This window comes from Nyctereutes procyonoides, unplaced genomic scaffold, assembly GCF_905146905.1.
Source record: "Nyctereutes procyonoides isolate TBG_1078 unplaced genomic scaffold, NYPRO_anot_genome, whole genome shotgun sequence".
Lineage (NCBI taxonomy): Eukaryota > Metazoa > Chordata > Mammalia > Carnivora > Canidae > Nyctereutes > Nyctereutes procyonoides.
In genome coordinates this window covers 26,027,623-26,049,507 of record NW_026575122.1, presented here as the reverse complement: position 1 = coordinate 26,049,507, position 21,885 = coordinate 26,027,623, and the positions used below count along the sequence as shown (strand labels likewise).

Below are 21,885 nucleotides of genomic sequence, written 5' to 3'. Positions count from 1 at the left end.
CCTACACATGTTCTTGGGCCTTTCTAAAACCAAAAAGTAAAAAACCTTTGATGCTCCATAAATTGTGTTATCCTTTGAAATAGTCATTCTGTTTTTCTCTTTCCCTTTATTGCTAGACTTCTTAAGCCACGTGTACTTGCCTCCATTTCCTGACTATTCACTCAATTTCGAAAACTTGTTTTAAGCCTGGTCATGTTTTTCTTGTATTTCCTTGAAGCATGTAAAATCCAGTTTTATTTTCAGTCTCCATTCTTTTTGTTGTAAAGGTTAATGCTTTTTTGGATTAGTGTGAAATCTGATACTTTTCTTTATCCAGGCCTCATTCTTTTTGTTGTAATACCAGTGGTTAGCACTTCTTCCCCCATCAACCACCTGTATTTCCTTTTTGAAACTCTCCTCTTCTGAGGTCAGTGTTTTCTACTTTTTCCTTTTATCTCTCTAACCCCTTCTTCTTTGCTCTTTTTAAAAGATTTTATTTATTTATATGAGTGAGGTGGAGAGAGAGAGTGTGCGAGCACAAGCAGGGGGAGTGGCAGAGGGAGAAGCAGACTCCCCACTGCGCAAGGAGCCTGACGGAGAGCTTGATCCCAGGACCCTGGAATCATGACCTGAGTAAAAGGCAGACACTAACCAACTTTGTCACCCAGGTGCCCCTCTAACCCCTTCTTTAACTTTTTTACCTGCCCACTACAATATAGCTGCTCCTTAAGCCTCTAACCTTGAATACCGCTCCATTACTTTTCTTCCATCCCAGTATCAGTCCCATAGTTTCAACTCTCATCTCTTTAAGTGACTTTCAGATGTGTTACTACCTCCAGCCCTCATTTCTTTTGTGTGCTTGTACTTGCTAGTTGTTGTCACTTAGATTATACACTGTGCCTCAAACGTATCGTGCTCCACACTGAACTGTATTTTCTTCCAAAACTTGACCCCCTTTTTGTGGTTCCTGTATGTTTAATGATTTTGATCAGATCAGTATTCAGAAATTACATCGTTGTGACTGGTCACAGTTGAGTCACGCAGTATGAGTTATTTCCTTTCTCATACAAGTTTTTGTTTACCTTGGGATTAAATGTGCTGTACGTTTAATATTGTTATTATTTTTAACAAATTATTCTTATTTTTTTAATGCGTTCATCACTAATTCATCTTCAAACTAACACTTTTCAAAATTGCCTCTCAAGTTATTCAAACTTATCAGGTATTTGATAAATTTTATTTTCTTGGAAATAACTTTCTTGGAGGGCTTTGTCTTGCTCCATTCTGATTGGTAATACTATGAGTGTCCGGCTGCCATCTTGGGACCTCCTTTTATTATTCCCACAATTCCTTTTGCTTTCCTCTTAACTTGAAACTCTGTTTCTTGGAATTTTCTCTCTCTCTCTCTCTCTCTCTCTCTCTCTTTTTTTTTAAGATTTTATTTATTGATTCATGAGAGACACAGAGAGAGAGAGAGGCAGAGACACAGGCAGAGGGAGAAGCAGGCTCCATGCAGGGAGCCCAATGCAGGACTCGAATATGGGAATCCGGGATCACACCCTGAGCCAAAGGCAGATGCTCAACTGTTCAGCCACCCAGGGAATCCCTGTTTCTTGGATTTCTTGTCATCATTTTTGGTTTATTTTCCCACTGGTGGAGAATCTCTGGCTTCCTAAGAAAGAATCTTTGGGAGATAAATTTTTGAGACTGTGTCTTTATACTTGCTATTTTTTTCTTTTTTCTTTTTTTTAAATTTTTATTTATTTATGATAGTCCCACACACACGCACACACAGAGAGAGAGAGAGAGAGAGAGAGAGAGAGAGAGAGAGAGAGGCAGAGACAGAAGCAGGCTCCATGCACCGGGAGCCCGACATGGGATTCGATTCCGGGTCTCCAGGATCGCGCCCTGGGGCAAAGGCAGGCGCTAAACCGCTGCGCCACCCAGGGATCCCTGTACTTGCTATTTTTGACTACATATAGAATTCTGAGTTGTAAGTAATTTTTCCTGAGAATTTTGGAGACATTATGCCCTTGTCTTCTCTCTTCTAAAGTTTGTCTTGAAAAGTTTGAGGCCATTCTGATTCATATATAATCTATTTTTTTTGTCTTGAAACTTTTAAGATCTTTATCTTCAGAAATTTTTTTTTTTTAATTTCATAAGTGCCCTGGTGTGGGTTTGTCTTCATTTCTTGTGCTTTGGCATTCAGTGGCTTCTTTCTTTCTTTTTTTTTTTTTTTTTTAAGATTTTATTTATTTCTCCATGAGAGAGAGAGTGTCAGAGACACAGGCGGAAGGAGATACAGGCTCCATGCAGGGAGCCCGATGTGGGACTCAATCCCGGATCCCAGGATCATGCCCTGAGCCAAAGGCAGACACTCAACCACTGAGCCACCCAGGCGTCCCTCGGTGGCTTCTTTCAATTTGGAAATTCAAATACTTCAGTTCTTTAGGCTTACTTTAATTTTTTAAAAAGATATATTTATTTATTCATCAGAGACATAGAGAAGCAGGCACATAGGCAGAGGGAGAAGCAGGCTCCCCGTGGGGAGCCTGATGGCGGGACTTGATCCCAGATTCCAGGATCATGATCTGAGCCAAAGGCAGACACTCAACCGCTGAACCACCCATGCGTCCCTAGGCTTTCTTTAATTATTTAATTTATTCTTCTCTCCTTTTCTTTCTTTCTTTCTTTTTTTAAAGGTTTTATTCATTCTTGATAGAGAGACAGAGAAAGAGAGAGAGGCAGAAACACAGGCAGAGGGAGAAGCAGGCTCCATGCAGGGAGCCCGACATGGGACTTAATCCTGGGTCTCCAGGATCAGGCTCTGGGCTGAAGGCGGTGCTAAACCGCTGAGCCACCCGGCCTGCCCTCTTCTCTCCTTTTTTTTCTAGAATTCCTGTTTGGTTTTTTGGTTATTTTTTTCCTCTATTTCTCTTTGTCCATTTGCCCTCCTTTCTGCAAGATTTCTTTAGCTTTATTTTCTAGCTTTATTTTCTAATCCTTCATTGGATTTTTAATTTCTGTTGTCATATTTTTAAGTACCCAGTCTTCTGATCCAGAAGAATTCTGTTCCTTTTTCATTTTATCCTATTTTTGTTTCATGGATGCAGTTCTCTTTTTGTGGGCGTTAATAGTTTTTTTTAATTCATATTCCTGTATAGTTGATGTTTTCTGTGTTGGTTTTGGTTTCTGCTGTCTTTTAGAAATATAGCTTAGCTATCTGACCTTGTGTATATCTACAGATGGTTTCTGACTTAGGATGGTTTAAGGTTTTTCAACTTCATGATGGTGCAAAAGTGATACACATGCAGTAGAAACTGTACTTCAAATTTTGAATTTTAATCTTTCCCCTGGGTAGTGATATGCAGTATGATCCTCACTTGTGATGCTGAGCAGTGGCAATGAGCTGTAGCTCCTAGTCTCCCATGCAGTCATGAGAGTGAACAACCGATACACTTAGAACCTGTCTGTAGCACTACCCTGTTATTTGCTTTTGTACAGTATTTAATAAATTATATGAGATATTCAACATTTTATTATAAAATTGGCTTTCTTAGATGATCTTGCCTGGTCGTAGGCTAATATTAGTGTTCTGAGCACGCTTAAGGTAGATGAGCTGTATTAAATCCATTTTCAACTTATGATAAGTTTATTGGGAGTTAAGCTGAAGAAGATCTGTATATGTAGTAGATATATGTCCTGCTCATATTTAAGAATGCAGCACTAAAAGGCTGGTAAGGAATTGTAAGCTTGCTTTTGGTGAGTTTCCCTGTAGGGTAATCTGCCTTCCATTTTTGATGGCAAACTCCTAATGTCATATTCTTTAGATCTTTTGTCTTGATCTTGTTGGATATTCAGAGAAGAATCTTCAGTTTCCCTCTTGTAGGGTATAAGTCTGGTCGGCAGGTTCTGAGATGTTTAGGTAGAGATCTTAACATTTGGGATATAGACTTTCTCTTAATTTCTCTATTTTCAAAATGGTGACCCTGCTCTTAATTGTGCAGGGTGTAGAAAAACCCTCTACTCTTCAGCTAGAGTAGAGATATAGCAACCTGGATTGCATAGTTGTGGAGGGGATTTCAAGGGATTTGTAGTGATACTCCACCTTTATCAGAAGGTACCTGGTACAACACTTCCTTAGCTTTTTAGGAGTTTTATGTTATGAATTGGGCTGCTTCTTGGCTTTCCCCATGGTGTGCTCAGGATTCAGTTTTTAGGAGCCTCTTTATCACTTGTCTTTCTGCTTTTTATCCTTTACAATTTGTGGTTGTTAACTCTTCCTCCTTCCTGTTTGTCTTGTGAACTATGCCTATGGAGAAAAATTTTCTTTACCATTGTTTTATGTGGATTTTGGGAAGACATGAAGATGAATGTATGTGTTCCATCTGCATCTTTAACCTGAACCCTATTTCCTTCAGTAACACTATTATTTCTACTCACCTGTGCTTGAAACACAAGAAGAATCTATCTGTTCACTTAAAATGTATTTTTTTGATTATCTATTGAATACCTGTTATGTGCCAGATATTGGCATTTGGGTTTTAAATACTAAAAACAAAACACCAAACAATTAGTTCCTGGCCTGAAGTTGTTCAGATTCCAGTTGGAGAGAGAGATAAGGGAATTGACGAGTTATGGAAATGGTAACAGGGGGCCCTGAGAATAGGTGAGGACTGTGTCCAGGATGTGTTCAGGCACCTGGTGCTGTACCCAAACTGCAGCCTGTTTTCTCTTTTCATTGTCTTTGCTTTCCCATTTTGTACTTAAGTTTATTCTGACCCTTTAGCCTAGAATCTAGGCCATAGAGTATTCCTCTTGTCTTTTTAGTGTCAAAATTATGTCCATCCTAAATTGGTTTACAGTAGGCTAATCTTCAGGAGGAGACAGTGGTGTCCACCTCTGCAAAAACTCTTCCCTCAAGTCCAAAGCTTGGGTCTAACATGCCCACTCTGCTGTATCTTTTCCTCTCAAATGACACATCAGAGGTACCTTGTCTGAGAGTCACTTAAAGGCTTGTCTTACCTCCTTTATTGACCTGTAAAGTCCTTGGGAAAGGTATGTATACCTGATTTATTTATATAATCTCAAAGTGACTAGCATAGTGGTTAATGTGTTCAAGATGATAAACCTTTGCTGTGTCCCTTCAAATCAAATTAAGACTTGTCCAAACTCAAAAGAAAACAGTGTTAAAAGTTTTCAGGGACAGGATTTTGACTTCATGTGTGAGTATCAAAATGTGATTGTAGAGTACAGAGCACTAGCAGTGGGGGAGAGACATTATTGCACTCTTGGTGAGAACTACCGTGTTTGTGGCAGCTTTCCCACAGTGCTGCTAAGCCAGTATCGTCAGTCGGCTCATGCTGATAGACATGTAGTAAGCAGAGGTCCTGCAAAATGATGTTGGATAACAGCATTTCAAGGTCAAAGTCTTCTAAAGCTTTTGCCTTCTGAGAGGATGAAAAACTGTAAAGCTGTTTCCTGCCCCAAATGGCTCTGTAATTGTCTAAGCATTTTACAGGGTATGTTGATCAGCATGTGTTTTTCAGGCCCTGTTGATGAACCATTTCAAAATGTAAGTTTTATTTAAAAATTGCCATTTAAAACTCAAGGGCCAGTGTGCACATGGTCCCTTGATATAGTTTGGTGACTTGCTGAAAATCAAATGCTGGTATTTACTTGGTCCCCTGATATGTGAAATTTCATCACACTTGGGTAGAAGCTGAAGTCAGGTCCAGATGCAGAATATAGTTTAGACAGATTTAATGAAATTGGGCTGTGTTAGTTTTTTTTGTCTTTCTTTCTTAAATCCAGGCAGTAGTTGCTTTGTTTTTCATATTAAGAGTGAAATGGTGTGATTTCTCATATATTCTAGTTGATGTGACTAAAGCTTCTGGCATTTATATGTAGGTTTTTTTTCCCCCCTCTCTAAGTATCAAGAAAGGCTGTTTTAGTATCTGATGTCTCTTGCTTTATCCAGTTTATCCATATTTGTTGCAAGGGGAAGAGTTTTGATATTGGGTGTATATAATATGTCTGTGGACTTGAGAGAGATTTAAAAATATGCCTGGTCGGATAAATCTGGTTTTATCTTGGAGCTGTTCTTTGGAAACGGAGGTAAAGCCTAGGAAACAGCTTATTTATTTGTTATTATTATTTTTTGTCCTTGTCCTTGGCCAGCCCTTGGTCTGAGCAGGGCAGCCATTATCACTCTATGAAGCTGGGATGCTGCTTAAGGCCTAGGGGACTGAAGTCTTCTTGAAGGACTTTTTCTTTGTGCTGTTCAGGTGGCTCTGCTAGTGAGTGAGTTAAGAGTCTTTTGAATCACATTCCTCAGGATTCAGTTGTTTTAGAGCTCTGTTTGCCCCCACCATACACACAAGGTGCTTTGCTTCTTCCCAGCATATTCTTTGTTTTCTGTTTTCAGGGACTTCCTTATGTCTCTGGATGCTTTGCTATGTTTTTAACATGCCATAGACTGGGCCTTGTGTGGTGTCCAGGCTGTGCATAGTCGATGGAGGCAAACTTCATGCCTGGCACAGCAGAGGGCAGCAGTGGCAAGTTGTGAGTCTCCTCTCACTTTTTTTCTACTCTCATCCTTACTGTCAACGCCTAATCTTTAGCCTCCTTCACACCATGCAAGGAGTTTTTAGTATTTTACTTAGTTTTATATTCTGCATTTTGCATCTCTGGCAGTGCTTCTAGTTTTGTGTTTGTTTTTGTTTTTTTCTTTTTGGGAAGGTGGTGAAATAAGCTGGAGTACTTAATTTAAAAGTTTTATAAAAAGTCATGCATAAGTGAAAGTAATTCATGAGAAAAAGTGAATATTTGCATGACATTTAATCCAGGTGGAATTCTAGAGGTGTGATTTGAGATTAAAACAAATTTAAACTTTTTTTTTTTAATCTTTGCAATCTGAAGCTTTGGGATGTAAAATCAGCAAATGAGAGGAAAAGCATTAATGTGAAGCAGTTCTTCCTAAATTCAGAGGAGCCTCAAGAGGATATGGAAGTGATAGTGAAATGTTGTTCATGGTCTGCTGATGGCACTAGGATAATGGTGGCAGCAAAAAATAAAATCTTTGTAAGTATCATTATTTTAACAAGCCAAAATTAGCCTGATTTAAAGAAGATGAAAATGTCAAATTGATTTTTGTGTTGTATACTTTATTGATATAAAGAAAGGATAGCTGTATGATTTTGGGGAGGCTCTCTAACTTCATAGTTCTCAAAACTGTGCTCCAGGGGATATTGGTAGGCTTTGTGAGGAGAGGTCTCCATGGTCACACAGATTGGGAAATATCATGTGTTGTTTTCCCCCATTAGAGTTACTCAGTGTATGCTAACATACTTAAGGCCTCCAGAAGTTGAGTAATACAGAAGTAATTTATATTGGTTAATCCAGTGTTTCTCAAATTTATTTAAAACATGGAATACTTTCTGCATCACTTTTTTAAAAATTTTGAGTACATTGGTTATTGGTTTAGGTGATTTTCAAAGTGCTTTTCTGTTAGCCTGTTCTAATTGTTAGGTTTTTACTTTTTACTACCCAGTAATGAAGACAGCTGCCTATTCCATACTTCTTAAATTTCTTCTGTGGCTCTCCTCCATTAATTTTTAAGTATGACCTGTCCTGGGAAGCATTTTTTTTTAATAAATTAATTTTTATTGGTGTTCAATTTACCAACATACAGAATAACACCCAGTGCTCATCCCGTCAAGTGTCCCCCTCTGTGCCCGTCACCCATTCACCCCCACCCCCCGCCCTCCTCCCCTTCCACCACCCCTAGTTCATTTCCCAGAGTTAGAAGTCTTTATGTTCTGTCTCCCTTTCTGATATTTCCCACACATTTCTTTTCCCTTCTGGGAAGCATTTTAAGTATGGTTTCCTGTCTTTTGCTGTCAGCTCCTGATGCTGCGCTGCTTACCATCTGTGCATGCTTGAAGGGCTCTGTGTTTACAAAACATACTCATGGCTTCCACTGGAAGCCCATGCCTTGGTCTTAAATCACAACGCTGTATTGGTATAAATATTTTTTGTCATTTGGCAAAAACTTCAGAAGAGTATATCCAACATTTAAAAATCTTTTAAAAGTTTAAGTTTGCATTATTCAAAAATAGCTTTTTTTGTTCAAAAATGGGGAAATGATTGTAATGGAGTAATTTGATATCCTCGAAGAGAAATATAAATAGTTGAGCTAACTTTTTTTTTAGTTGAGCTAATTTCATGTTAGCAAGCCTCTGCTCTATATTATTTCGATCATCTTCATTTATGAATATCCATTTTCCTCTTATGAATAAACAAGCATTCAGGAGAACTTCTCTGTATGTTAATTTGGCTAGGCTATTCATTTAGTCACAAAAGTTTTAATTAGTTCTCCCTAGGCCAGCTTGAAACATCATCTGTGATAAATTTTTCTTTATAAGAAACATGTTTCAAGATGAGCAGTATTTTTAAAAGTATGCTTATACTGATTTGTATTTTATTTATGACTGTCAATAATTATGCCAGTTATCAGTAATTGTATCTTTTCAGGACTTAAAAATTTATTTATTTATTTATTTAAAAATTTTTTTTAAGGACTTAAAAATTTAGATTCAGTTTGAGTATACCATATTTTTTAAAGTATTTTACTTTCACCTATTTTATATTGACAGCTATTTGACATTCATACTGGTGGCTTATTGGCAGAAATCCATACAGGCCATCACAGCACCATCCAGTACTGTGACTTCTCCCCCCAAAATCATTTGGCAGTAGTGGCTTTGTCCCAGTGCTGTGTGGAGGTGAGTGGTTTACTTACTCTTTGAAGTTAGGTCTCCAGAAGTACAAAGATACCAAAGAATGGGCTCCTTAAACCATTAACTACTGAGGATGTTTGAGAAGTAGTAGAGCATTTTCTTCACAGCATAATGACCTATAGCTTTAGGATATTAAACTGTATAGCCAGCTTTCTTATTTTAGCAGTGATCAAAGATTTAATTTAATAGTATCACAGGGAATGACAGTGTCACCAAATATTTATTGAATGGCTAGCATGTGCCAAGGTCTGGGGACACAGTGGAATGACCACTGGTTTCCTGGGCAGAAACAATGGCATCTCTTAAACAATATAGGCATAGACTCTTCTGTAAAAGAAATAAGAGATGAGTCCAGTTCAGATTTCTTAGATCATTGAGAAGAATAAGATGAAAGTTGAGTTTAGAATTGGTTAATTTAGGAATTTCATTGGTAAGCACTAATGAATAAAATGACTCTTATAAATTACCTATATTTATAATTTTGTACTTACCCGATATATTTTATATTCAGAGTCCATACTAATTGATCCTGGAAGAATTTCGGGAATGAAATGGTCTGTGAATGGCCGTATTTTTTTTAAAAAGCAGTGAATTTCTGGTATTTTTTTTCTCCAAGATGGATTAGTTTTTCCAAGCTTTGTTACTACTTACTCCTTAAGTGGGTCTTACCATAAGGTAATTTGAAGATCCTTGTGATGACAGTCCAAGAAGGTGGGTATGGGCCTTTATCTGGAAAATAGAGAAATCTACTTGGTTCACAGTCTATCCTCCAAGGAAACTTGACTACTGCAAGCACTTCTTTCATGTTCTGTGCTTATTTCAGCAATTTTTAGTGAGCTTGACAGCCTTGTCCCTTACTGCAAAGCTGTTGGGGTAAGAATTTCTGAGCTGTAGCCCTTCAGCATGGAAATACACATAAGATGAGAGAGTGGATGTATTCTGTAAACTCTACTTAATTCCAAGTACAGAAGCAAATACACTGCAATTAACACTAAAGAACTTTCCTGCCAAGAATTTACCCATTGGAAGCATAGGCAGTGAGTGTGAACAAGCTCCAGCCCTGTTTGAAGTGGTGGGAAGAAGTAGGGTGCTGTGGGCAGTGTTCTTTTTAGCAAAGTCCTTGAATTGAAAGATTCAAATATGCTAGGAGATCTTGTACCTTACCTCAGATCCTCAGAGTAGATATGGTTAGAGATTTCCTCTCTCTGGGTTTTTGTCAGGATTTTTAGGAAGAATGGAGGAGCAACTCCTTTTTCAGCCTTTCCTGTCACTTCTAAATCTCTACTCTCTGCTATTAGAAAGCTCCAGGAAATACTGCCTTTTTTTTTTTTTTTTAAACAGTAAGGACTTGGTTTGGGGGGCTCTGAAAAATGATGGGAGAGAACAAGAAGGAAAAAGGGAAGTATTTTCAAGGGAGAGTTTTTAGTTCTGGAACTACTTTCACTTTTGGTCTTTAGCTCTGTATGTCCACAGGAGCTTGGACTCTAGTGATTAGGCAAAGAAAATTTTATAAAATTAATTTATAACCATAGAACTCACTGATTGAAAACCACTGGGCATGTGATGAAGTACTTGTTTTGTCCATGCTTGTTCTGAAAGCATAAAGTAGGTCTGTCATTCAGAGTGTAATGAGAGGAACTCAGGCACATATGGTACTTCATTAGACTGGAATATATTTGAGTAATTTACAGCAGAACTCAGGACAAAGTACAGCCAGGGTGGCAGACACTGACAATTTGTAATATGCATGAGTAAGAGAAATGTGTACATGTACAATTAGCATATTCATTTATTGTAGGGTTTTGCTATTAGTTGAAATGAGGATTAGATGACAGTGGAAAATAGTCTATTTTTTTTGATGATTAAAAAAGATAAAATGTTTGCATGATGCCAAATCAAAGCTTTATAATGTTATATTCAGAGAAGTCTTGCTTTCATCCCAAACCCTTCCGTCCAGTCTTTTTCTACTTCCTCAAGTAGGTAATTTTTTGTTTTTATTTTAACATTCCAACATTTTTTTGTACATATAAGCAGATATCTGTGTGCATTTTATTTATTAATTAAGATTTTATTTATTTGACAGAGGGAGAGTGGCAGGCAGCAAGAGAGGGAGAAGCAGAGAGAGGGAGGGAGAAGCAGGTTCTCTCCTGAGCAAGGAGCCCAGTGTAGGGCCGATGTGGGGCTCTATCCCAGGAACCTGGGATCATGACCTGAGCCGAAGGCAGAGGCTTAATTGACTGAGCCACTCAGGTGCTCTCTGTATGCATTTTAAATAAATAAATAAAATCTCCATATCTGTATCTGTGTTTATATTTACATTTATTTTTCATCTCTTATATACTGTGGATGTATCCAGATGTGTGTGTGTATAGTGTAATATATGTATATTTTTCTGTAGAAATATATATGATATACTCTTTGCTTATTTTCTGTAAAGAATCTGTCCCACTGACTAGTCACTGGGTGTTTTTATTGTTAAATAATATTCCATTATGTAGTTTATTCAGTTCCTTATTGATGGTCATTTGGGTTGTTTGCAGTTTTTTGCTATTAAAAGTAAGATGCAATGAATAATCTTGCACAAGGCATTCTGTAATTTTGCTAGTTTGTTTTGGGGCTATATTCATAGAAGTGAAATTACTGGTTTACTTTTTCTATTTTCAGTATTCTTGATATGTTCAAAATGCTTATGAATGTGATTTCCTATGTGCTATGTTTATTTTGTAGTTGTGGAATATGGACTCATGTTTAAAAGTGGCTGATTGCAGAGGACATTTAAGTTGGGTTCATTGTGTGATGTTTTCTCCTGATGGATCATCATTTTTGACATCTTCTGATGACCAGACAATCAGGGTGAGAAATACTGAGATCTTCATTTTAGACATTTATTGATGTGTACATCTAAGAAACTAAGAAATTGATGAGCAGTATTAGGGGAGTTAAAACAAGAAACTACTAGGTTCGTATTTATCCTTGAAAAGTGATATTATGTGGACTGTAACAGTCTCATTTATTTCATACATGTTCATTGAGTATTACACTGAGCCAGGTGCTGGAGAAGTCCAATGATTAAACTGTATTTTGGTTAATTTAAACATATTACTAGGTAATATATTGACTTAATTTTTTACTTTCCTTCACCTTAAATTTCCACATCCAATTGCTTGCCAATTCTAATGGATTCTGCCTTTCCATTTTCTGTCATTTATTTCCACTTTTTTTTTTTTTAAAGGGAGAGAGAGAGGTGGGGACGGAGAAGGGCAGAGGGAGAGGAAGAGAGAGAATCTTAAGCAGCCTCTACATGCAGTGCAAGCCCAATGTAGGGCTTTATCTCACACCCCTAAGATCATGACCTGAGCCAAAATCAAGAGTTAGATGCTTAACCAACTGAGCCACCCAGGAACCCTTATTTCTGCTTTTTCATTTAAAGTTCAGGTGTTCATTACATGTTGCCCCCCCCCCCTCTCTCTCTCTCTTTCTCTCTCTTTAAAGATTTTGTTATTTTTAAGTAACATCTGTGCCCAACATGGAGCTTGACCTCAACAACTGAGATCCAGAAACACACACTGTGTACTGATTGAGCCACTCAGGCGCCCCAGCATGTTGCCTCTCTTAATGTATTAGTCTTTGGCACAGTCTTTTCTTTCTTGGTTTTCTGTATGCTGCTTCCAAGATACTTTCTTCATGTACAACACAGTCATGTCATTTTTGCTCAAAAACAGATAGTGGCTTTCTTGGCTACTGAAAGGAAGTAGGTACTCCTAAGTCTACACTGAACTTCTCCACAGTATGGCCTCATTCTGCTCCAGTCTTTCTTTTGGTTTATTCCTACAGGTAACCTAGACTAGACTGCTCACATTTTCTCAATACCCTGTAGTTCCCTGTTTCTTTTGCTTATGTTGTTTCTTATGTTTGGAATACCCCATTTCCCTGTCTCTTTCCTTGTTGAAATCTTAACAGTCCTACAAGTTTTTCCAAGCCTGCAAAGCCCTTCCTAGTATTCCTTTTGGGGGAATGTCTCTCTCCTTAATGTCATATAATTCTATGTCCTTTTCTTATGGTACTTACCAAATTCTGCTATAAGTATAGATTTGCTCTACTTCTCACCTTCTGTATTCCATTGCTCCCCCAGCTTGTTCACACATCTTCCAACTGTAAGGTCTTTGAGGCCAGGGACCCTGGTTTACCCCTGCAGCATCTAATATAGTGTTTTATACATGTTGTAGCTGAAGGTTTTTTTTTTTTTTTTTTACTATTTACTGTATGCTAGACATTGTGTGAAGTACTATACTTATATTTGCTAATTCTCACAGCAGTCCTTTTTGCAGCTGAAGAAATAGTTCCAGAAAGGTTAAGTCAGTTCTGCTTTAAGTGCCAGTCTCAGTAAACTTGAACCAGAATGTAAATCAGCTCCCCGCTTTCTTCATCAAGAAGTCTTGTTAAAAAAAGATCTTTTTAAAAAAAGATTTTATTCATTTGACAGAGAGAGCACAAGCAAGGAGAGAGGCAGAGAGAGAGGGAGCGGCAAGGGTCCCCACTGACCAGGGAGCCCAACGTGGGGCTCAGTCCCAGGACCCTGGTATTATGACCTGAGCTGAAGACAGATACTTATTAAACCCACCAAGTCACTGTGGTGCCCTTGTTAAGAAGAGATTAATCATATCACTAAGCATACTGCTAACATTGTGTTAGTGATATAGTTGATTTACATCCTGGTGCAGGTACCTTATCTTGGTATCAGACAGTTTGAGGACCAGCAGGAGTTCTTACTTTGATTAGCAGTGCGTTAAGTAACCTGCCCAAAGTTGCAGCCTTAGGTGGAACAGGAGTTCATACTTGGGCATTTTGGCTCTAGCACCCATTATTCTTAATACTACTACCCATTATAGCATGTAATTAACAAATATTTGTTGAATTATAATCTAATAATTGAGAATTTTGTAACATCATAGGTATTTTGAGTGTGAAGCATGGTTTGTATGTTGCTTTAAGAATCTAAGCCGCCTTTTTTTTTTTTTTTTAAAGATTTTATTTATTTATTCATGATAGTCACACAGAGAGAGACAGAGAGGCAGAGACACAGGCAGAGGGAGAAGCAGGCTCCATGCAGGGAGCCCGACGTGGGATTCGACCCCGGGTCTCCAGGATCGCGCCCCGGGCCAAAGGCAGGCGCCAAACCGCTGCGCCACCCAGGGATCCCTCTAAGCCGCCTTTTTACATATTTTAGGATATGGTTATCTTATTTTTGTTTTTTTAATCTCTTAATTAGCTCTGGGAGACCAAAAAAGTATGTAAGAACTCTGCTATAGTGTTAAAGCAAGAAATAGATGTTGTGTTTCAAGAAAATGAAGTGATGGTTCTTGCAGTTGACAATATAAAACGTCTGCAGGTGAGTATTTTTCAGAAAACAATTGGAAAAATTGTTTTGATTGAACTCAATTTACATTTTCCTTGTTTGGTTTTGGACTTGGGATTAGGCATAATTGTGTAGTATCTAACAGGTGCTCGGTAGGTATTAGTTGAATAAATATGTGGGCCTTGAGCTGAGGCCTAAATATGCTTGTATTTAGAATGAAAAAAAGAGATACTTTGTCGCATTTCATTGCTTTCCTGTTGGATCACATTCCTTGATTTGCATGGAATCCAGGAGAACTTGAGACAGACCGAGGGTCGGATGGAGTTTAACAAGCTCTAAAGCTGTAAAGCTCCATTTGATGTAGTAGGAAGAACGGTGACTGTTTACTCCGGAGATACAGGTACAGCTTAGGCTTTATTGCCAGCTGGTTTTGTGTGATGGTTGAGTAAATTGTACACTTCTCCGAGCCTCATTTTCTTCACCTATAAGGTCCTTTTTATCTTTAGAAATCTGAGCTGGATATAAAGAGAGTGAAGGTGGAATCCAAATTCTGGAGACAGATATGTGGGAGTAAACGGTCTGTGATGTGTGGTAATTTCTCCCTGTCTACTGTCGGGGTCAGAGTCAAGGTGTGAGATACCCCGTGGTCTACATTTTACAAGTTTCATTAATTAATTAATTAATTAATTATTTATTCATGAGAGATAGAGGCAGAGATACAGGCAGAGGGAGAAGCAGACTCCATGCAGGGATCCCCACATTTTACAAGTTTTATTATCATACTTAATATGTTGAGGGTGGAGCTCCTAATGCTCTGTATTTCTGGGATGATTTGGGAGTGTGGAATTGAGTGTGCATGTCTTGTTAACTGATTTTTAGCAGACTTGGGATATTTTTCATGGCAATTTTCTTGTCAAGTTTAGTGTCCTTAAGCTTGTATTACCTTTATTAAAATAGTTGTCATAACTGTGAGACTTCAAAAAGAAGTCATCTCACTATAAAAGTATTTTATTCTGTGTCAGTGATTGTGGGAGAGTTTAGGGGATAGTTAAACTGACAAAAAATAGTTCCATTTAAATGAACAAAACATTTTTAGTCACTACTTAGGAAAATATGGACAATGAGAGAATGAAGAATAATTCATATAATTCATAATAATTGAGAGCATGAAGATAAATTCAGCTTTTGGCAATTCAGTCTCATTTTGAATACCTAATCAGAATCTGCTGGGTAAGATGTTGTAAAATAAAGGCTACCTTGATCGATCCCCTGTAATCTTTGTACCTGAAACAAATATGACTGCTTATTTCATGTTGAAAAATGATTTAAGACTTTTAGAATGTAATAGAGATAGCTGACAGTTGATTCAAGCTTGAGAAGTAGTTTCCCTGGTCACATTTTTTTTTTTTAAGATTTTTATTTATTTATTCATGTAAGAGAGAGAGAGAGGCAGAGACATGTCCCATTTCACAGGCAGAGGGAGAAGCAGGCTCCATGCAGGGAGCTCGACATGGGACTCAATCCTGGGACTCCAGGATCACGCCCTGGGCCAAAGGCAGGTGCCAAACTGCTGAGCCACCCAGGGATCCCTGGTCACATATTTTAGTCAAATAATGAGAACTTTATTAATGAGACTTAAAAAAATAATCATTGGCATTGGTACATATTATGAAATTAGGCAAGTCCAGCCACCCAGATTATGCTTATGGGTTCTCCAAAGCTCCTTTCTCCTCCTCTCAAAAAGGTAAAGAATCTTAATTTATATTGTTTTGTGTGCAATTTAGAGGATATAAAACCCATTTTTATTTGAATATGGCTTTTATGGTATCCTCAGTCCCATTTCACAAGCCCCCTTGAAAAATATCCGAAAAGAATACTTTAACAAACGATAGCCCTATTAAAATGGGCTTTGTGAAGAAATGGAAAACAGGGTGCAGAGCTAGCTGTGGGATTATAAATCAGACAGATGTGTCTCAGGTGGTGGCCACAGCAGCTGCTTTTTAAACCTTTAAAGCTCATTTTATTTTATGAAAATGTATTTGAACCACAAAAGTGAAATGAAATGAAGGTGTGAAGTGCTAAATGCAGCTGCTGAGACTAGGATAGGGCTTTGTTGTTCCCCTGGGAGCTCTTGTTGGTTATTTTCTGAGTTTCATTTTATTTTTTCAATTGAAGTCTCTATTCTAAAAAACAGAAACTGCTCTTACAGCCTCATAACTGATTGTGCCTTATTTTTCATTAGCTCATTAATGGAAAAACAGGTCAGAGTGATTATCTGATTGAAGCTCAGGTTAGTTGCTGTTGCCTAAGTCCACATCTTCAGTACATTGCATTTGGAGGTGAAGATGGAGCCGTTGAGGTATTGTGTTCCAGTCTTCAGAGTCCTTCTGTGCAGGGAAGTTGTTTATTTAAAATGAATTATGTGTCTGGTGTTGTAGACTTACACTAAAGAAACCTTTCTGTGGTATATTAATCATTGGTCTTCTGTTAGCCTAAAAATCGTCTTACAATCCTGTTGGTGGTGTATTTTTCAGATTGCCTTTACTACTGTCTCTCATACCTTTTGTCTCTTTGTGTTCTCATTGTCTACCTAGTTGTTTTGCTGTTCTCCAAGTATATCAAATACTGTCAGAGATTTAGCTATCTGTGCAAAGAGCATTTTTTTTCTCTCCTTAGAGACTCAGCCTTTGGTGTCTGTTTCCATTTTGGTTCCGATAAGGTTCATTGGGGATGTCTGCAGGGTTGCCTAATGCCTACCTGTTTCACCAACCCTTTCTGTTCTACTTTAGTATTAGAAGTATTCCTCTTTACCACCTGAAATCCTTAATAAAGAAGACCAAATAGATCTTTAAAAATGCCAAAAAAGTATAAAAAAATGATTTTATCACAAAGCACGCTGTCTTTAGTTGTAGAATAGTTTTTCAAAGAACATTGGTTCCTTTTCTCACCCAAACTTTTTGAAATTATTTCTTAATTTATTAATTGTGACACTAGCCACATGTATTTTACTTTGGATTTATTTTATAACTAGATACACAAATATTCTCCAGTTTGTATTGCCCCACAAAGAGGAGACTATGTGTTTATAGACAGAACGAAGAAGGGAGCATTTAGAAAGTGATGTCAGTATTATATATTTGGCCATTTGGCATGGGTTGAGTTAAGGTTTTGTTTCTTTTCATTGTGAAAAATTATTTTGAAAATGGGTGCTGTTCTGAAAAAAGTATATTATGGATGTTTTTTTAGCAAGGGATCATTGACGTTTATTTATGACTGAACCTTAGTCTTCCCTCAGTCTTCTGTCTCAGATTGGTGTATATTATTATTCATTCTTAAAGGATCTTTGCTTCCTCTCTTCTTTTTACCTTGTTGTCAAGCCAGCCCTACTTTTTTTTTTATCTAAATGTCTTGAAATAAGCCATAGAGATAGTTTAAGGAAATAATTCAGAAAACACACATGTGCCTCATCCATATCCCTGTCCTCCTCAAAGTCATAATATAATATAAATACTATTAATTACCAATATTTAACTCTGTTTAACCTGTAAGATGACATTTTCATGTGGTTGGGCATAGAATCATCAAATAATAACAGCTACCATTTTTAGGTATTTATCAGATTATTTTATGGAATTACTATAATGCCCTGGATGGTAGGTGATGTTATTCCTCTTTTACAGATGTCTGAACTCCTAGTTTCCACAACTTTCATTAAATCAGTAAATGGCAGAACTAGAATTCAAACCCTGGGTCTCTGAGTCATGGTGTTCAACTATGATGCTAGCCTGCCTTTGTTTGCCCTATGCAATTGTAAGATTGTCTGTCCTGCTCATTGGGGAACCCTCTCACTCACACAGTTTGCCTTTTATCAGACACACAGGTTAGGTTTGAATTTCTATAATGTCCTATATTAGCATCATTTGTATTTTCCTTAGGCTTCCTTGAGTACATTTAATTTGGGCAAAAGAACTTGTTTTGTTTTTGGTGAGTTCACTTGAAAGCCTTTTTGACATAAGTCGTTAGTTTTTGAGTTCTGTTACCACTTTCTTAAACTTTGCATTTGGTTAGCCCTTTTAAGTCTTCTCAGTATACTTCCCCCAGCCTACTCCTCTCTTTTCTGCTACTTACTTCCCTCATCACCCCCTATCTTTCCTTGTATGTGTTGTTTAATAAAGAGTTTGCCTTGTCTCTCATCTGGAATTTTTTTCTTTCTTTTCTCTCATCCATCTTTTTTTTTTTTAAGATTTTATTTATTTATTCATGAGAGACATAGGCAGAGGGAGAAGCAGGCTCCATGCAGGAAGCCCGATGTGGGACTTGATCCCAAGTCTCCAGGATCATGCCCTGAGCCAAAGGCAGACGCTCAACCGTTTAGCCACCCAGGTGTCCTTCTCTCATCCATCTTAAATGTCATTTTCTTCTTGGAGGCTGAGTCCAGGCTGCCACTTATTTGATGAATTGTGTAGTTGAGTTCTCAGAAGGACCACTGGTTCCTACTGCTCTCTGGTCATTCCAGTGAGTGTATTATTTTAGGGTGTGTATGTGCATGCATGCGTTTGCATGTATATATGTACCACTCATTTGTATGTCTTTAATTAAAATGAAAGCACTGTGAGATGGAAATTTTATTCCTTTCTGTAGCTTAAATTTTAAAAAAAAATTTTTAATTAAATTTTTTTTTGTTAAAGAGTTTTTAAAAACTTATTTATTCATGAGAGACACACAGAGAGAGAGAGAGAGAGAGAGAAAGAGGCAGAGACACAGGCAGAGGGAGAAGCAGGCTCCATGCAGGGAGCCTGACGTGGGACTCGATCCCGGGACCCCAGGATCACATCCTAGGCTGAAGGCGATGCTAAACTGCTGAGCCACCAGGGCTGCCCTCTGTAGTTTAATTTTAATTAAATGTCTTTGGGTGTAATTCCCGGGTGTAGCTGAATTTCTTGACACTAATATCTGTGGTTTTCTATTTTGAAGATTTTAGAACTCCTAAACAACAGAATCTTCCAATCCAGGATTGGGCACAAGAAAACTGTACGGCACATCCAGTTCACAGATGATGGGAAGACTCTTATTTCAAGCTCTGATGATTCTTCTATTCAGGTGAGGGGAAGGATTAAGTTCCAGCATATATAATACTGACTCTAGCAAAGGAACACTTTAGTTGTGGCTCAAATCTGGTGTGCATTTTAAACATTTCTTTAAGATCATATTACTTTGGCCATACATTCAGATTATGCACATAGAATTAGATGAAACCCATTCATGTTTCATATTTTTCTGAGACCATGAGTGGGGAGGAGGGGCAGAGGGAGAGGGAGAAGCAGGCTCCCACTGAGCAGTACCCTGAGATCATGACCTGAGCCAAAGGCATACCCTCAATGGACTAAGCCACCCAAGCGCCCCTGGCCTCTTGTTTTAAAGGTTTTCCTCAGCTATGTGGTGATCATTAGCTACCAGAATACACTAAAAGGCTAGTTGAAAGCTCTTATGTGTTGACTGAGACCTTTTCTGAAAAATGATCTGGATGGGGAATCTTTGTTGTCAGTATCTTTAGGTCTTTTGTCCTGGTCTTGTCAGATTCCTTGAGAGGAATCTTCTGGTCTTTCTTCCTGGAGGTTATGAATCTGGCTGACAGGTTCTTAGAACTAAGTGGGGAAGAGAACTGGGGTAGGTGTAGAATCTCCTTGTTTAGTGTGTAAACCTTCATTCACTTGATCCCCTTGTTCTCAAAACTATAATTCTGTCCTCAGTTGTACTGGTGCCTTTTAATTTAGAGTCTTCCCTCTGGTTTGCTCTCATTGTCTGGAGGAACGTTTTCTGCACTGTATTCTCTTTTTTTCTCATAGTAACTTTGTATTCAATGATGGTTCTTTCCTTTTTTATACAAAATTAGTTTTTCTGAACTCTTTGAAAGAGTGGAGGAGGCCAACATTTCTAGCTTTGTAGCTCTCCAACTCCTCCCTCTGTTGTTTTTATGAAGCATTAAAAATACATCTTTGTTCTTCCAAAGAGGTAAAGGATCTATACCCTAAAAACTATAGAACACTTCTGAAAGAAATTGAGGAAGACACAAAGAGATGGAAAAATATTCCATGCTCATGGATTGGCAGAATTAATATTGTGAAAATGTCAATGTTACCCAGGGTAATTTACACGTTTAATGCAATCCCTATCAAAATACCATGGACTTTCATCAGAGTTAGAACAAATTATTTTAAGATTTGTGTGGAATCAGAAAAGACCCCGAATAGCCAGGGGAATTTTAAAAAAGAAAACCATATCTGGGGGCATCACAATGCCAGATTTCAGGTTGTACTACAAAGCTGTGGTCATCAAGACAGTGTGGTACTGGCACAAAAACAGACACATAGATCAATGGAACAGAATAGAGAACCCAGAAGTGGACCCTGAACTTTATGGTCAACTAATATTCGATAAAGGAGGAAAGACTATCCACTGGAAGAAAGACAGTCTCTTCAATAAATGGTGCTGGGAAAACTGGACATCCACATGCAGAAGAATGAAATAGACCACTCTCTTTCACCATACACAAAGATAAACTCAAAATGGATGAAAGATATAAATGTGAGACAAGATTCCATCAAAATCCTAGAGGAGAACACAGGCAACACCCTTTTTGAACTTGGCCACAGTAACTTCTTGCAAGATACATCCACGAAAGCAAAAGAAACAAAAGCAAAAATGAACTATTGGGACTTCATCAAGATAAGAAGCTTTTGCACAGCAAAGGATACAGTCAACAAAACTCAAAGACAACCTACAGAATGGGAGAAGATATTTGCAAATTACGTATCAGATAAAGGGCTAGTTTCCAAGATCTATAAAGAACTTATTAAACTCAACAGCAAAGAAACAAACAATCCAATCATGAAATGGGCAAAAGACATGAACAGAAATCTCACAGAGGAAGACATAGACATGGCCAACACGCACATGAGAAAATGCTCTGCATCACTTGCCATCAGGGAAATACAAATCAAAACCACAATGAGATACCACCTCACACCAGTCAGAATAGGGAAAATTAACAAGGCAGGAAACCACAAATGTTGGAGAGGATGCGGAGAAAAGGGAACCCTCTTACACTGTTGGTGGGAATGTGAACTGGTGCAGCCACTCTGGAAGACTGTGTGGAGGTTCCTCAAAGAGTTAAAAATAGACCTGCCCTACGACCCAGCAATTGCACTGTTGGGGATTTACCCCAAGGATTCAGATGCAGTGAAACGCCGGGACACCTGCACCCCAATGTTTATAGCAGCAATGTCCACAATAGCCCAACTGTGGAAGGAGCCTCAGTGTCCATCGAAAGATGAATGGATAAAGAAGATGTGGTTTATGTATACAATGGAATATTCCTCAGCCATTAGAAACGACAAATACCCACCATTTGCTTCAACGTAGATGGAACTGGAGGGTATTATGCTGAGTGAAGTAAGTCAATCGGAGAAGGACAAACATTATGTGTTATCATTCATTTGGGGAATATAAATAATAGTGAAAGGGAATAGAAGGGAAGGGAGAAGAAATGTGTGGGAAATATCAGAAAGGGAGACAGAACATAAAGACTCCTAACTCTGGGAAACAAACTAGGGGTGGTAGAAGGGGAGGAGGGCGGGGGTGGGGGTGAATGGGTGACGGCCACTGAGGGGGGCAGTTGACGGGATGAGCACTGGGTGTTATTCTGTATGTTGGTAAATTGAACACCAATAAAAAATAAATTTATTAAAA

The 21,885-nt window shown here is 38.1% G+C and overlaps 1 protein-coding gene across 4 annotated transcripts in view; it reads left to right on the top strand.

Annotated features, from left to right (window-relative positions):
- Positions 1–21,885, top strand: part of APAF1 (apoptotic peptidase activating factor 1) — an 85,240-nt gene that overhangs the window by 47,380 nt on the left and 15,975 nt on the right. For all 4 annotated transcript variants that reach the window (XM_055336442.1, XM_055336445.1, XM_055336444.1 and 1 more), the window contains exons 18-23: positions 6,901–7,062; positions 8,637–8,765; positions 11,508–11,633; positions 14,050–14,169; positions 16,379–16,495; positions 19,111–19,236. In XM_055336442.1, coding sequence (XP_055192417.1) covers positions 6,901–7,062; positions 8,637–8,765; positions 11,508–11,633; positions 14,050–14,169; positions 16,379–16,495; positions 19,111–19,236 — 780 coding nt within the window. The remainder of the gene's footprint in view (positions 1–6,900; positions 7,063–8,636; positions 8,766–11,507; positions 11,634–14,049; positions 14,170–16,378; positions 16,496–19,110; positions 19,237–21,885) is intronic.